The 18769-nt window shown below is 33.0% G+C and overlaps 1 protein-coding gene across 1 annotated transcript; it reads left to right on the plus strand.

Annotated features, from left to right (window-relative positions):
* Nucleotides 1-2477: 2477 nt before the first annotated feature.
* On the plus strand, nucleotides 2478-18769 carry LOC138334880 (glycerol-3-phosphate acyltransferase 1, mitochondrial-like). Its single transcript, XM_069283707.1, has 15 exons — nucleotides 2478-2610; nucleotides 3116-3212; nucleotides 3504-3633; nucleotides 3990-4072; nucleotides 4427-4540; nucleotides 6074-6263; nucleotides 7472-7542; nucleotides 8196-8341; nucleotides 8613-8731; nucleotides 8935-9083; nucleotides 9791-9874; nucleotides 10992-11096; nucleotides 11693-11819; nucleotides 13101-13169; nucleotides 13329-18769. The coding sequence occupies exons 1-15, from the start codon at nucleotides 2597-2599 to the stop codon at nucleotides 13499-13501; spliced, it is 1671 nt and encodes a 556-aa protein (XP_069139808.1). The 5' UTR covers nucleotides 2478-2596; the 3' UTR covers nucleotides 13502-18769.

Genomic DNA, 18769 nt, shown 5'->3' on the forward strand with positions numbered 1-18769 from the left:
TACGTTGTTGTGAACATTGTAATATTTTTGTACAAAAATTAAATTTCATTTCGACAGTGTCGATGGGGGACTGTGATTTGTCAAATTATTGACGACTTTACCAGCAGTGTAACACAGTCATGTACCTGTTTATTAATAGACTTGTTAGCAGTGTAACACAGTCATGTACCAGTTTATTAATAGACTTGTTAGCATGTAACACAGTAATGTACCAGTTTATTAATAGACTTGTTTAGCAGTGTAACACAGTCAGTATCATTTATTAACAGACTTGTTAGCAGTGTAACACAGTCACGTATCAGTTTATTAATAGACTTGTTAGCAGTGTAACACAGTCATGTTATCAGTTAGTTTATTAATAGACTTGTTAGCAGTGTAACACAGTCATGTATTAGTTTATTAATAGACTTGTTAGCAGTGTAACACAGTCATGTACCAGTTTATTAATAGACTTGTTAGCAGTGTAACACAGTCATGTATCAGTTTATTAATAGACTTGTTAGCAGTGTAACACAGTCATGTACCAGTTTATTAATAGACTTGTTAGCAGTGTAACACAGTCATGTACCAGTTTATTAATAGACTTGTTAGCAGTGTAACACAGTCATGTCCCAGTTTATTAATAGACTTGTTAGCAGTGTAACACAGTCATGTACTAGTTTATTAATAGACTTGTTAGCAGTGTAACACAGTCATGTACTAGTTTATTAATAGACTTGTTAGCAGTGTAACACAGTCATGTACTAGTTTATTAATAGACTTGTTAGCAGTGTAACACAGTCATGTCCAGTTTATTAATAGACTTGTTAGCAGTGTAACACAGTCATAACACAGTGTACCAGTTTATTAATAGACTTGTTAGCAGTGTAACACAGTCATGTACTAGTTTATTAATAGACTTGTTTAGCAGTGTAACACAGTCATGTCCAGTTTATTAATAGACTTGTTAGCAGTGTAACACAGTCATGTACTAGTTTATTAATAGACTTGTTAGCAGTGTAACACAGTCATGTCATGTTATTAATAGACTTGTTAGCATGTAACACAGTCATGTAACTAGTTTATTAATAGACTTGTTAGCAGTGTAACACAGTCATGTACTAGTTTATTAATAGACTTGTTAGCAGTGTAACACAGTCATGTACTAGTTTATTAATAGACTTGTTAGCAGTGTAACACAGTTGTCATGTATAGTTTATTAATAGACTTGTTAGCAGTGTAAACACAGTCATGTACCAGTTTATTAATAGACTTGTTAGCAGTGTAACACAGTCATGTACTAGTTTATTAATAGACTTGTTAGCAGTGTAACACAGTCATGTACCAGTTTATTAATAGACTTGTTAGCAGTGTAACACAGTCATGTACTAGTTTATTAATAGACTTGTTAGCAGTGTAACACAGTCATGTACCAGTTTATTAATAGACTTGTTAGCAGTGTAACACAGTCATGTATCAGTTTATTAATAGACTTGTTAGCAGTGTAACACAGTCATGTATTAGTTTATTAATAGACTTGTTAGCAGTGTAACACAGTCATGTACCAGTTTATTAATAGACTTGTTAGCAGTGTAACACAGTCATGTATAGTTTATTAATAGACTTGTTAGCAGTGTAACACAGTCATGTATAGTTTATTAATAGACTTGTTAGCAGTGTAACACAGTCATGTACGTATTAGTTTAAATTAGACTTGTTAGCAGTGTAACACAGTCATGTACTAGTTTATTAATAGACTTGTTAGCAGTGTAACACAGTCATGTAAGTTTATTAATAGACTTGTTAGCAGTGTAACACAGTCATGTACTAGTTTATTAATAGACTTGTTAGCAGTGTAACACAGTCATGTACAGTTTATTATAGCTTTTAGTGTAACAGACATTGTTAGCAGTGTAACACAGTCATGTATCAGTTTATTAATAGACTTGTTAGCAGTGTAACACAGTCATGTACCAGTTTATTAATAGACTTGTTAGCAGTGTAACACAGTCATGTACCAGTTTATTAATAGACTTGTTAGCAGTGTAACACAGTCATGTACAGTTTATTAATAGACTTGTTAGCAGTGTAACACAGTCATGTACTAGTTTATTAATAGACTTGTTAGCAGTGTAACACAGTCATGTACAGTTTATTAATAGACTTGTTAGCAGTGTAACACAGTCATGTACCAGTTTATTAATAGACTTGTTAGCAGTGTAACACAGTAATGTACCAGTTTATTAATAGACTTGTTAGCAGTGTAACACAGTCATGTCCCAGTTTATTAATATAACACAGTCATGTCCCAGTTTATTAATAGACTTTTAGCAGTGTAACACAGTCATGTATCAGTTTATTAATAGACTTGTTAGCAGTGTAACACAGTCATGTATCAGTTTATTAATAGACTTGTTAGCAGTGTAACACAGTCATGTCCCAGTTCACTTGACTAACCCTGTCGTTTAAGATCTGTACTGTACCTGTTATATAGAGAGGCGTCCCTGTGATCTACATTCCCCTACATAGGAGCCACCTGGACTACATACTGGTGACCTTCATCCTCTGGAACTACAGTATCAAGGCACCCTACATTGCTGCCGGCGACAATCTCAGGATGCCAATCTTTAGGTGTGTAAATGATAATTCCTATTAAAATACTATTAAACTTACAATCATTATCAAAGATTTAGCAATTGATATGATTTAATTTCACAGTTTAGAATAACATTGTTATATTTTACATATACTCTGAATGTTTTTGTGGCTATCAGATTTTGCAAATTTTTATCGCTCAAGAAATAATCGTACATAGCAACAAGTTAGTTTACAGTAAATGTTCTTAAGCCACATTTTTCATGAGAACATTTTTTTTACATATTACAGTGTACAAGGTGGCAATTTTTTGTGACATGAACAATTTTTAATTATTTCACTTTTAATTAAAATTCTCGGAATATATCCACATAAACCAAGTGTAAATTTTGACATGTGAACTATTTCACCATATAGACACACAGTGAGAAAATTATGTCGTTTGAAAGCTGATTTAGCATGGGGTAAACATGCAGAAAAATTCCTATGGACTGTGTGTTTAGTGTAACAAGTGTGAGATTCTGTTTCTCTCATTTTTTAGCTCCCTGATCACAGGATTAGGAGGATTTTTCATCAGACGTAAGCTGGATAAGAAGATAGGAACAAAGGACAAGGTGTATAGAGCTGTGCTTCACTCTGTAAGTGTAGATACCAGGATTTCTCTACATTTTACCCTACTATATATATATATGTATATATACCAAGCTGGTTATTTTAATTAAAACAAGAAAATTTCATTTCAGTGGTATTAATTTTCTGTGTTCTTGCTGTAATAGAACGTTGAGTCTAATCAACCCACCAACAAACTGTAGTAAAGTTATTTTTATTGTAAAGAACTGTCTGGGCTTCTATGAACCAGAATACACTTTGATATTACTTAAAAGGTAACATAAAAGATGATAAGAATGATGACTTTGATTATTTGACAGTACATGCAGGAGTTACTGAAGAGAGGTGAAGCTTTGGAATTTTTCATCGAGGGTGGCCGCTCCCGTACAGGAAAGGCTTGTCAACCTAAAGGTGGATTGGTGTCGGTGGTTGTGGATGCCCAGATCAATGGTTTGTAGCTAGCAAGTCATATCTGTATTTTGTGGTTGGTTTTGGTTAGCAAACCTGTAGATTATTAAAGCAGAGAAATATGTTCCAACTTTAAACATTTATCAAATAAATAAAGTTGTATTTTGTAACACATTGTGTATCTGATGACAAATGAAGGCCATTATCTGTGAATTTCTAATTCAAATTTAAACAGCACACTTGATTAACTCTATTTAGAAGCAAGTCTCAGAATGGATAAATTTGAGTTACTTCCCTTTACATCTAGGCACTCTTATCACATTCATACTAGTAAAACTTGTAAACAAGCTTAACTTTTTCTACAGAATAACATGTTGAAATGATTTATTGTATTTCAGATGTAATGGAAGATGCTTACATTGTACCTATAAGTATAAACTACGAAAAAATTCTGGATGGGAATTTTAATCGGGAACAAATGGTAAGCGAGGGTTATATATTATAAAAGATTAATGCATGCTGTTTTAGATTGTAACTTTAATATTCTCACCGCTAGACTGGTAATTCAATAGTAAGAGTGTTAACAGCAAGTTTCATATTTTAAGAGAAAATTACTATACTTTGTTTCATATTTTAAGAGAAAATTACTATACTTTGTGTATACGTATAAACAATAATTTGATTTATAATTGAAATTGGAAGTGTTTTATGTTTATTTTTTGAGACTTTTCATTTTCTCACAAACATTTGGAAAAAGTGTTGATTAATGGAGCATTTTTTATCCCAATTTTTCTTTTAAAGTAAAAATTAAAGTGAAAATTGTTTTTTGTTGCAGGGTCTACCTAAAGTGAAGGAGACATTTATAGGAGCTATTAAGGCCATATGGCGGGTGTTCTGTAGCGACTTCGGCAGTGTAAGGGTGGAGTTCTGTCAGCCATTCTCCCTCAAGGTAATATCATAGAATTGAAACCAGCGAAATAAAAACGTCTTCTTTCATCTGACATCTTTGGCATCATTTACATTCATTTTAAGAAGAGCTTACTTCCTTTATTATCCCCCGCTTTTTCAGAAACATGGGATATTAATTTGGGTTTGTCTGTCTGTCCGTCTGTCTGTAACACTTCGTTTCCGTGCAATAAATGTAACAAATGTAAACCAATTTTCTTCAATCTTGATGACAAGGTTAAATGCATTAAGGGTTCGTCCAAGTTTGATCGCGACTGTCGATGGACCATATTTAGTGGAGTTATGACCCTTTGAATTACTAAAAACGTCTTTTTCTGCCATTTCTGTGCAATTAGTGTAACAAATGTAAATCGATTTTCTTCAAAGTTAGTAACAAGGTTAAATGTCTTATTTTCAGCGGATGTTATTTATCAGAGTTATGGCCCTTTAATTTACTACAAATATAATTTTTCTGCAGTTTCTGTGTAATAACTAACAAATGTTAAAAATAATATTGTAAAAAATTTGTAACAAAGTAAAATGCCTTATGCACTTCCGTATAATAACTGTAATAAATATTAACCAATTTTCTTCAAACTTGGTAACAAAGTTAAATGTCTTAAGGGCTTGGCCAAGTTCGATCGCCACTTGCGATGGACATTATTAAGCAGATTTAAAGATGCTCGGACGGAGCATAAATGATGCTCATCATTTGAACAACAATTGCTATTTTCAAAATCGTGTATATACATGTCTAATTTACACAAAAAATAATATAGAGTAATTTATTTTGGTTTTGGTGCATGCGCAGTTAGAACTTCGTTCTATATAGAACATAGTGCCACGGAATTTTTTCGGGATGCAATTAATTATTTCTAATATTTTTTTCTTGAAGTAAAATTAGAAGCTCTGAACTTTCCAATGGTAGTAATGGTGTAAAGTAAGTAACTTTTGTAAATGAAGAAAAATACCAAATCGTCTGATCCTGTTTTTGATAGTGAAAAAAATACAATTTCTCAGCGGTGGAGCATCTTTAATAAGAAAAAAATCATTTTCTGCCATTTTCCTGCAATAACTGATTTTCTTCAAACTTGGTAACAAAGTCAAATGCCTTAAGGGCTCGGCCAAGTTCGATTGCCACAGCATCTTTCAACCAAGGTTAAACCTAACCTCAATAATGTTTACCTACAATATGTCCTGAAAGCGGGGGATGGAAATTCCACGAGTTTGCTTGTTCTGATCAATTTTACTTCTGTATTACCATAAATGAAATTAATCACATAGGTATACATGTAGTTCTTTTCTAAACTCTTCAAGCTGAACTGTAGTGAAGGTTGTATATTTAAAGATTTAGGTAGTTTCTGTTTGGCTCTTGAGAAGGTTATCGATTGTGAGACCTTTCACAAATCAGATGACTTTGTTATACCCAAAGAGGAGTAAAAAACTTTTTGTATGAACATATTGTGTTCTTGATAATTTCATGGACATTGTATTTTAATTATGAACCCCATTAACATATTAAGTTGCTATGTTGTAGGAATACCTGATGAAGATCCAGCCAGTCCAACCCTCCCCTCCTCATAGTGACACATCTAGCCAGGGAAGTCCCCCCGAGTCTCCCCCACCGATGCAGAAAGCTGGTAGTTTGAGTTCGCTGTTCGGTACCGACATTATGGTAGAGGATCAGAGACACGCCATCAAACAGTTGTCAGAACACATTGTGCACAGTAAGTTGTCAGAACACATCATACACAGTAAGTTGTCAGAACACAACGTACACAGTAAGTTGTCAGAACACAACGTACACAGTAAGTTGTCAGAACACATCATACACAGTAAGTTGTCAGAACACGCCGTACACAGTAAGTTGTCAGAACACATCGTACACAGTAAGTTGTCAGAACACGTCGTACACAGTAAGTTGTCAGAACACATCGTATACAGTAAGTTGTCAGAACACATCGTACACAGTAAGTTGTCAGAACACATTGTACACAGTAAATTGTCAGAACAAGTCGTACACAGTAAGTTGTCAGATCACATTGTACACAGTAAGTTGTCAGAACACGTTGTACACAGTAAGTTGTCAGAACACATCGTACACAGTAAGTTGTCAGAACACGTCGTACACAGTAAGTTGTCAGAACACATCGTACACAGTAAGTTGTCAGAACACGTCGTACACAGTAAGTTGTCAGAACACGTCGTACACAGTAAGTTGTCAGAACACGTCGTACACAGTAAGTTGTCAGAACACATCGTACACAGTAAGTTAAGAGAACACGTCGTACACAGTAAGTTGTCAGAACACGTCGTACACAGTAATTGTCAAAACACGTCGTACACAGTAAGTTGTCAGAACATGTGTACACAGTAAGTTGTCAGAACACATCGTACACAGTAAGTTGTCAGAACACGTCGTACACAGTAAGTTGTCAGAACACGTCGTACACAGTAAGTTGTCAGAACACATCGTACACAGTAAGTTAAGAGAACACGTCGTACACAGTAAGTTGTCAGAACACGTCGTACACAGTAAGTTGTCAAACACGTCGTACACAGTAAGTTGTCAGAACATGTTGTACACAGTGTAACGTAAGTTGTCAGAACACATCGTACACAGTAAGTTGTCAGAACACGTTGTACACAGTTAGTTGTCAGAACACATCGTACACAGTAAGTTGTTAGCACACGCCGTACACAGTAAGTCTGTACCTTGTTAAAGTTTGTCTTCAGAGAAACAAAAATATTTTATATGAAATTAAGATTTATGATTTAAATTTACTATTATGAAAAAAATGTATTTTATGAGGGCCTTATCATTATCATTAAAATATCACTCACGATTTTCAAATAAAATAATAATGGAAAATTTGGAAAATACAGTATTAAATTAAGATATTATCATTGTAATATATTTTTTTTGTATTTACAGCTTGTGTCCATGCTACGCCTGTTATGTGTACCAATATGGTGGCTTTCCTCCTCCTAACCAAACACAGAGAGGTAGGTATAGACAGAGGTCATCACAAAGGTCAAGCTACTATAACTTATTTTTAGATTTAGTGAGTTTTAAAACTTACATGTTAGCTATGATTTCATTTGATTTTCAGTTCTTCATAATGATATTAATTAAAAGGTTTTCTTTTGGTCTTTGATTTGATTCTGTCATACAATACTCATATTATAGATTTTGTATATTTCTTCTTATCCCACCATGAAATAAGGGTTGTATAGTGTTACATATGTGTATCCTGTCCCAACACATTTCCCTCTGATTTAGACTGGATTACCTGCCTTGGTACCAATTCTCTCTGCTAGGCTGCGCTCAAAAGTATTTTTGGAGTGAAGCCTTTCGGAGAGTAGAAAAACTGCGGCAGGCAATCCAGTCTACCCTTTGATTCTAGATACTCAGACTTTTCTAGTTTATAATAAGTTGATGTTGATTCTCATTCTTTTAGATTGAATTTTTTTTAAAGTAAATTAAGAATTGAAGAAAACAGAAATACGCCTTTGAAATGTAAATATACTATACAGTTGTTTTGTCCTTGATAGCATGTAACATTACAAAAAGTATTGGAAGTAACTTCAAACTTTAATATGAGTAGGTATGGTTTATTTTTCTGTTCCTTACATATATATCATGTAACTATCTACAGGGTACAAGCATGAAGCAGTTGATACAGGATTTTGATTGGCTGAGGCAGGAAATGAAAAGCCGTAACCGCGATGTTGCCTTTGTGGGCAGCTCAAGTGAAGTTACACACTATGCCTGTGCTCTCCTAGGGTCTAACCTGATTCAGAGGTCAGTTTAGTGGCTGGTTCTGGAAAGATTTATCATTAGCATGTAAAATTATCATTTATGAGGTAGTAGAATCTGTTGCCACTCCAATACATAGAGTGTCTCCTAATTATCACAGGCTATTTGAAATAACGCTGAATCTGTTTATAGAAATAGATATTGTTAACCAATTTATTTTCACATTGATATAATGCCACATTTTCATTTCTATCAAGTGATTGGTAAAATGATTATAAGAATTATGAAATGAAATTTTCATGTCTTGCATGTACAGGGGCAGTGGTGATGATGGTGATATTCAAGTGATACCAATACTAAGCCTACCGACTGTGTTTGAGTTGAGTTATTATAGCAACACTCTTGTATCAGCCTATCTACTGGAGAGTGTGTTAGGTAAGGAACTTCTTTTTACCACAATATCAAATGTGTTGATGAACTTCATTGAAATATCCTGTTAAACAATGAAGATTTGTCTTGTGTTTATTACATTATCATTATAGGACTTCTGGGTCTATCAACCCTCGAACAGAAGAGAGTGATTTGCTGATGTAGTAGCTTGTGGCTACCAAACTGAATGTCGATGTTTCTCTTTGTAGTTTGCTCAGTCATTTACCACTGTGATATAGGACTTTTCGTGCCGAGTCAGTCCAGAACTGCCAACGTTATGGCCGCCTCCACTGACGATATCATCGACACAGCCTCCGAAATATGTAAACTTCTGAGATATGAATTCATATGTATTCCGGTATGTCTACTTGTAATTTATTTTTAATTCCTCTAATTAATAAAAAACTATCAATTATATACATACCATATGTAGAATATGTATAGAAAGCAGGTAACAAGTACCAGTATTCTGTATAGTAGCTTCAATATGGTAAATTTGTTATATTAAATCTTCATACACTAAAATGTTTTAAATAAAGTATATGATGCAGTATTATAATAGATTGAATGTTTTACCATGTGTATTATGTAAGATATATATAGGGCAAAAAAGTAATTCTAACAGTGGGACAAAATATTGTTGAATTTTCCATGCGATCTGTCCCTTTGCAAGAACAAATAGAATTACATATTAATGACGGTAACGAATGTTGACAAAAACACAAGCAATGAAAACATATAGAACATACAGGTAAACTATAGGGACAATGGTGATGTGTGTTGTCTGAATGTTCCCTTCGGTCAGTCGCTATAATTAGTTGCGATTGCCAAAGGCTAATGTAGTTTGTATAGTTTATCTAAGGCTTATGTAGTTTAATATGTATGCAAGATACATATATGTATATATATATATTTATAAATGAAGGTTTTATATGGTCAAATAAAGTAGGAAGTTTGAGATAATAGTTCATATATAATAACGTAATAACATGCGCATATATGTAGCTCATCAAAATGAAATGATTTTACGACACGATTGTACAGAGTATACGTTTTGATTTGCAGCCTTGTGAAAAAGTTGAGGAAACACTACTTGAAACTCTTCATAATTTGATCTCTCGTGAACTGTTCAAGTATCGAGACCAACAGGTTGGCATATATTTGTTTCTACATCATCATTATAACTAATACTGTAGAATATTTCAAATTACATGTATACATGTTCCTTAACTTTTATTCAGAATAGTCCAAATAATCTATTGATCTTCATATCAGCTGCATTTATGATATTCAAAATAATTAGAAATATTTTTTATTATGCTTTTCATTTCAGCGACATTTACTTAATGTTATTGAAATGATTTATAATTAGCTGAATTATTTATTTCCTCATAATTATGAAAATAAGTAATGATCAACATTGATGATAGACTTACAAAATTCATGTTACAATTACACAGTATCCATGAATTTATCTGTATCCATCACTGTTACAATTACACAGTATCCATGAATTTATCTGTATCCATCACTGTTACAATTACATAGTATCCATGAATTTATCTGTATCCATCACTGTTACAATTACATAGTATCCATGAATTTATCTGTATCCATCACTGTTACAATTACACAGTATCCATGAATTTATCTGTTTCCATCACTGTTTCAATTACACAGTATACATGAATTTATCGATATCTATCACTGTTACAATTACACAATATACATGAATTTATCTGTATCCATCATTGTTACAATTACACAATATACATGAATTTATCTGTATCCATCATTGTTACAATTACACAGTATACATGAATTTATCTGTATCCATCACTGTTATAATTACACAGTATCCATGAATTTATCTGTATCCATCCCTGTTACAATTACACAGTATCCATGAATTTATCTGTATCCATCACTGTTACAATTACACAGTATCCATGAATTTATCTGTATCCATCACTGTTACAATTACACAGTATACATGAATTTATCTGTATCCATCACTGTTACAATTACACAGTATACATGAATTTATCTGTATCCATCACTGTTACAATTACACAGTATCCATGAATTTATCTGTATCCATCACTGTTACAATTACACAGTATCCATGAATTTATCTGAATCCATCACTGTATTACATTAGATATGTCTGATACGATGTCACCATCTGTGTTCAAAACACGCAAACTACAAATATTTAAAGTCTAAATTAGTTTGTACAGAAGTCATTGTTTGTTTTTAACTTCAGACGGGCTCAAATCTTGACTCGGTCAATAATCGGATGTCCAAGCAATTTTCAGAGTTGTCCTGGGAAGACGAAGACGAAGGAATATTTCAGGAGCAGTTTATCAAGGTACATAAATCTTTATTCATTTAAAGAGAAATTAAGTTAAACCTCTTAAATTGAAGTTGGTGAAATAAGTTAGACCTCTTAAATTGAAGTTGGTGAGATAAGTTGGACCTCTTAAATTGAAGTTGGTGAGATAAGTTGGACCTCTTAAATTGAAGTTGGTGAGATAAGTTTGACCTCTTAAATTGAAGTTGGTGAGATAAGTTGGACCTCTTAAATTTGAAGTTGGTGAGATATCAGTAAATTGCGTTAGAAGTTAATATAAAGCTCAGTTTGACAAACAAATCTTCAAGTGAATGAAAATATCAAGTTATACTTATTACTTCTTGTTTAAAAAAAATTCCATGACAGGTTTTGTTCTCCATGCAAATCTTAAAAGAAATATATATTTGAGGTTTTAAAGTATATGCGGGTATCTGTAATTGTCTTCAATATCTTCACTTTTGTTTTTCATTTTTTGCTTGTTTGTTGAGAAATCTACATGCATTGCAAAATGAAATTATGGATTATTTGATTTCAATACTCTGGTCTGGTTATCATTGTTAATTATCTGACTGATTATATTGTTATAACCATTTGTTACCGTTTTGGTTTTCCAGGCTAACATGGAGCGCCTTGACTGTGTAGAGAACATGGTATTTCTACACCACGTACTGGCACCATTTTTAGAGTCCTACCTTCTCACAGCCCGCAAAATCAATACCGACCTCGCCACAGAGCTCCCAGGTAAAGGCATCGTTTAAAAATCCAACATTTTATCATAAGGAAAAATTCACTGACAACAAGTATTTCAGCTGTTAAAAGACAAATACATGAAATATATCCCTATCACATTTTATGTTGTCTTTTTGATTTCGTCATAATAAGCATTTATTGAAGTAAGCTCTATTATCAATATCAAATATGACACAAAGAATGTGGACAAAGTATGGCTCATTGGCTTACAGTTCTAGTTTTGTTTTGTCATGAAAATATGCATTCATTAAAGTGAACTCTAGCATCAATATCAAATATGAAAAATTCATAACAGAGAATATCAAATATGATAAATTTATTTAACAGAGAATATCAAATATGACAATTTCCATCCCCCGCTTTCAGGACATATTGTAGATAAACATTATTGAGGTAAGGTTTAACCTTGGTTGAAACATGAAAAAATAAATCGAAGTCTTATTTGGAAGTAAGACATTTAACTTTGTTACCAAGTTTGAAGAAAATTGGATAATATTTATTACAGTTTATGTACGGAAGTGGCAGAAAATGATGTTTTTAATAATTCAAAGGGCCATAACTCCGCAAATAAGGTCCATCGACAGTCGCAATTGAACTTGGCTGAGCCCTTAAGGCATTAAACCTTGTCACCAAGTTTGAAGAAAATCGGTTTAAATTTGTTTGTTTTTACACAGAATATGCAGAAAAATATTTGTAGTAAATTAAAGGGCCATTACTCTGATAAATAACATTTGCTGAAAGAGTTGATCGAACCTGGCCCGGCACTTAAAGCTTTCATTCTTGTTAACAAGTTTGAAGAAAATCGGTTAATATTTATTACAGTTATTGTATGGAAGTGGCAAAAACTGACTTTTTTTTATTTAAGCAAAGAGCCATAACTCCGCTATATAAGGTCTGTTGAGAGTGGCGATCAAAATTTGCTGAGTCCTTAAGGCATTTAACTTTGTTACTAAGTTTGAAGAAAATCGGTTTCCATTTTTTACACTTATTGCACGGAAATGGCAGAAAGTGATGTTTTTAGTAATTCAATGGGCCATAACTCCGCTAAATAAGGTCCATCGACAGTCGTAATAAACAGCTAAGTCCTTAAGGCATTTAATTTTATTACCAAGTTTGAAGAAAATCGGTTTACATTTGTTACATTTATTGCAAGGAAACAAAGTGTTACAGACAGACGGACCAACCCAAATTAATATCCCCCGTTTTGGAGAAAGCGGGGGAGGATAAATGTGTTTAACAGAGAATATCAAATATGACAAATTTATTTAACAGAGAATGACTTCCTGCATGATGTGTTGACTTTTGCCAAGAAAAGAGTGGAACAAGGAATAGCTGGTTATGGTAAGTTTTACTGTTCTCATCAAAATCAAACAAGCAAGGTTTATAGGATAAAAAAGTTTTAAGATGATCTGTTTTGATATCTGATGTAAAAAAAGATTTATGTTTGATTTTGTTTGAAAGATGAAGTTGTTTTCAAAGCATGTGTGTTTGCTTTTGTAGTTGAGAGTGCTGCTTTTGAGTCCATAAAGAATGCATTAAAGGCCTATCAGGATGTGAAAGTCATAGACTGTTACTTCGCTGGGGATATAAAGATGGTGGAAGTCCGAGATCACTTTGAAGTCCGGGACAAAATTCGTAATTACATAGGCCTGCTTGAAAGCTTACAGGAGTAATTGTGTTTAGAGAGAATTATGGGTTTTACCTGTGTAGGTGTTGCAAGGATCTCTTCGCAAAAGAAAAAATCGAGTTTCATTTTTTTATTGTGATATTGTCTCAAACCATTTATGAATCATTTTGATTCGGTTTTGCATGAAAGTGCACTTTGAATAAGCAGACACATTTTTTGTAAGTTGTGAATAGGCCAGTGGTTGTTGTGTGGTCAAACTATTGAAATAATTGTATTTGAATTCTGTGTGTAAGAAAGTACAACAAGTTACTGGTCAAATAGAAAATAATGCCAAGCACTGAGAGAATATTAAGCAATGTAAATTTGTAGTTAAAATATTATTTATTCCTTTGTTTGTAAAGTATTCTATTTCTCAAATTGTGCGTTATGGTGATGATAACTTGACATAGTATGTTTATGAGAAATGTTATCCTGAGCAGATCATGAAAACTGTGACATGATATTATTCCTGGCAGAAGGAGACTATCTCCACTGATGGGAACGAGATTATCTCCCTTGATAGAAAGATATCTTATATATACAAAATATGAAATATAACAGATTAAATATAACAGATGAAATATGTATAAAAAGTTCATTCTAAGAGTATTTCCTATTATGAAAGTGTCACTATTAACTTAGAAAGGGCTTTTAGTTATAGGATTATTCATAATCTAAATTCTGGAAACAGAAGAAAAATTCTATTTATAGATGAAAAGGCACGCAACAGAAAGGAGATAACTTAGGTGTTTTATGCTATTGTTATACCCGCCATAAAATGGTGTTGGGGAGGGGGGGACATATGTAGTGATACCCGTGCCTGTCGGGTCCTTTTCTGATTTTAATTGGGGCATTTATATCATAGACATTTCTAGTTAGATTATAAATAAATACACCCAACCCTTTGCCTTCTGGAGAGATTAAAGGTTGTATGGTAGGATAGATTATTTTATGTCTAGATTGTAGTTACGGATAAAATAAAAATGTAGCTTAATCATATCGTGTCAATATTAAAATGAGAGGTAAAATAATAAGCATATGCCAAGTTTTGACTGTGATAAGATGCTGGAATGACATACTTATAGTATAGCTGTATAATGTAAATAGTATAACTGCTTATAGATGTTGTTGTAATGGCGGTATCCATAAGGTCTTAGCTAGATCTTAGCTTGTTAGTCATTTGGGTACTGTGAACCACCTTTTGTTTGCAAGCAATCTAATTAAAATTAGACTTGTAATTCTGCTCCACACGATGCTCTACAATACCTTCCAGTACAACCCCTAACAACCCTCCGTTTTGGGTCACCTCAGCATGACCCCTGGCCTAGATTGGAACATCTCGGAACGTACTAGTTTCCGTTTGTACTTTCGAGAGATTCGACCACACCAAAGATTTCCTAGATGACACACTGATTGGCTCATAACAGGGGTCATGCTGAGGTGACCTGTACTGAGAGTTGTTAGATCTTGTATTGGACCGTATAGTAGAGCATCGTAGTGGAGAAGAATTACAAGTCTGATATTGATTAGATTGTGTTTGTAAGATACAAATTTTCAAATAATTTGGCAAAAGAGCTTGAGCTTATAATAACGCTAAATATTGTATATGTGAAAATAAAGTGGTTTACTGTATATCATAGGTGTATAGATATAATTTATAATTTCTTCAAACCCATTCAAAGTTTGATTTCCACATTGGTAAATTATCGATATGCTGTAGTAGTTCTATAAATTTTGGTGCAAGTTTGTGTTTTTATGGGATCGCTAAACCAGACATTTTGGTGCATGTATATCTATTACAGTTACGTTAGAATCATGGTGCAAGAGTTGTAGAGATTTTCTTTTGCCAATATCGAAAATCTTTTTGTATTTCATAGTTGTCCTAATGTCTGTGTAGACAGATTTTAATATACCTAGTACATGTATGTATATGATGAATTGTTCACACTCTTGCTATCAACATAACCATACCTAAAGACACAAACGCTTATTCACCAAAGCGAATGATCTAAAAACCATTACTCTGTTAGTAGTGCCAAATATTTGTTTCCATTTAAATGGACTAATTCTTGTACCGCTTGATACCTGATAACGTTTGTGCGGAACTATTGTTTCTTTTGGTGATGGAATGACGCTAAAAGATGATATACTGTGCTTACGTCATTTGAGGGGGAAGATTACAACGAGAAAGTTCCATCATCACTGGAGATATTATAGTCCAACAGAAACATTATCAGGTACCGGGTGGTACATGAATTAGTCCCATTGCGAGCATAACATAATCAGAATTAGCACACAGCATTACACATCTGCTTATATTACCACAAGCCTTCCACTTCTGAGTGGCGCGTTTGAATCCCACGTGGGGCGGTTGTCAGGTACTGACCGCTGGTAGGTGGTTTTTCTCCAGGTACTCTGGCATTCCTCAACAAACAAATCTGGCATGTCCTTATATGACCCTGGCTGTTAATAGGACGTTAAACTCATAAAACCAAACCCTAAGGAATTGGCGATGTTAGATTTTATGTGTTTCATTTACAGTGGGTTTTCTGAGACTGCTTTATATAATTTTGCTGAGAACTTTGGTACAGAATGAAGATCCACTTTAGGGTATAAAAAAAGCCCGTCAGGGTTAATATTTTGTTAATATGCCTTATATGGAGTTTGTTTAATTTGTTAAAACACTTGAAAAGGTGTAAAATGCTGCAGAATTTGGCAAAGAGGTGGGAATTCATAGTGTGTTATTTTACTTTTTTTCTTTTTTCATATTATTTCTAGTTCCATCTGGTCATGCCTTCTTGATTTAGAACTTTGTGGTACAAAACACTGTTTAATATATATTCATTCTTGTTCATCTTTTTTTACAGTAACTTTTATTGAGGTGCACATATATTTGATTTGTTCTCTGTCAATCTTGAATTATATGTTAATTAAGTGGTTGGAATGATTCCTCTATGTATAAATTACAGTGCTAAAAGAAAACATGTAGCTTACTTTAAATCAATGATTAGAGCGCTAGAAAATTTAGAAAAATTGAAGGGGTTTTGAATTCGACCATTTTGAGACTGACCGTTCACAAAATTATTGCATAAAGTAAGACATAAATTATTTTAAATAGATAAAAAAAGATAACTATCCATGCAGTATTAATATTTTCAGTCTGCGTTAAAGATAAGTGATTTTGAGTGCTCACAAAGGTGGAGAGGGGGGGAGGGGGGGGCTGGAGAATTTATTGGATTGAATACGGTACAATATTTATGATAATACAAAAACTCAGTTACTAAAAAAATTTTAGACTGTAGTGACTAAAGATTTAATATTTTGCTCTTGATTTCTATTTTATTTACAGTTTACCCAAAAATACTGAATATGTTTTTATGATCAGTTGTGTTGGATATATAATTTGATTGTGATGCGTTTTTTTATTCAAACATGTTGAGAAGACTACTGTGTTTAGAATATTTATGTAAAACCTGTATTTGTTTACTATTTTGTTTACAATTTTGTTGTTGTTTATTTTATTATATGCTTAGTCTCATTTTGTTTAATTTATTTAGTCATTTATTTAGAAATTTAAAAGATAAAGATTGATTTTTTTTAAACAAACTTAACTAACAGCACATGTGTACAACAAAATGTTAGGATTAATTTTTTGCATAATGGACATTTTTGTAAAGGCGCTTTCATTAAATAAGTGTATTAGCAAAATTGAATCACTCACAAACATGTCAGTAAAGTGCAAATCTTTACATGTAATTACTTAGACTATATATACAGTGTAAAAACTGTCACACAACACAATTGAAAGCTTACTAAAAGAAAGTATCCTCACGTCAAAATGCCCTTGTTTTAAAGTAATTACCTTTGTTTATATTACGGTCATGTACAACATTGTGGGATTGTTTTACGCAATGGATATGAAAATGTTTTCTGCGTTAACTCTTAAAGATGCTCCATCGCTGACAAATGGTATTTGTTCACTATCAAAAACAGGAACAAATGATTTAGTATTTTTTCTTCCATTACAAAAGTTACTTAGTTTACACCCATTACCACCATTGAAAAGTTTGAGCTTCTAATTTTACTTCACGTTAAAAATATAAAAAATGATTAATTGCATCCCAAAAAATCCCGTGGCACTATGAAGTACTGGTTGCGCATGCACCAAAGGCAAATCAATTTATTTGACATTATGTTTTGTGTTGATTAGATATATACATACACGATTAAACACCAATTATTGTTCAAATGATGAATATCATTTATACTCTGTCGGCAGTGGAGCATCTTTAAGTATGATCACGATCTAGATACCCTATATAGAATAAAATGTACATGGAAATTAACAAACAATACCACCCCATTGTTCCAATCATTTGTTATCGGTATGTAGTATAAGGTATTATGTATTACCATAACATTGTGACACATAGCTAGTCACTTATAGTATTCAAAGGAGATTATTTTTTTCATTTGCAGCAAAGATGGTTAATTTTCTCAATCATGTTTACACAAGCAAGGCTGTAACTAAACTAGAATATGATTATAATCATCAATATCGCATATCTTTGATGTTATTCCGTGATTATATTTCATTAGACTGCTATTTTGGAGTTTTTTACCTGTAGTGTATCACAGCGTTTTAAACGTTATGCTTCATGTAATTAACATCTATAAATATCCATGGGTACTATTTATTTTTTCTCGCTATTTATTGCCTGTAACCACCACAGATTATACTATTATTGCTCACACATACCCATATCTACAAGAACATTTGTACTTAGTACAATAATGGAATTGTAATAAACTAATTGGTGCAATACCTGCAATCTGACACCTTGTATAACATGCATGTACAATTTGTGCTAAAATATTTCCTGCCATCCTGCAATATGTACTCGACCATTTTGTGGTATCAATTAGACTAGTCAAACTACAACAATACTCTTTATTCCCCACAAAAACCATTCACACCACAGGAACAATGTAGATAAAAAGTTTATATGAGTATGAATGTGGATGTCTCTTGGAAGAATTTTCAGAATCCTCATGACTTTTCCAATATTGTGTTCTGAAACTAAATGAATAAGGTTTTTTCCTTACGGTAATTGCTTCCATCTTGAACCCTTAATATTAAGGATGTTCGCTTTGCTATGATTATTCAGCACAATCTTTTCAAGGTAATCGTAATAAAATAACTTCTGGGTAATGGATTAATTTTACAGATGAATTTGATATCACAAGCATAACATATACTCAAACATCAAGTGTT

This window comes from Argopecten irradians, chromosome 11, assembly GCF_041381155.1.
Source record: "Argopecten irradians isolate NY chromosome 11, Ai_NY, whole genome shotgun sequence".
Taxonomy (NCBI): Eukaryota; Metazoa; Mollusca; class Bivalvia; order Pectinida; family Pectinidae; genus Argopecten; species Argopecten irradians.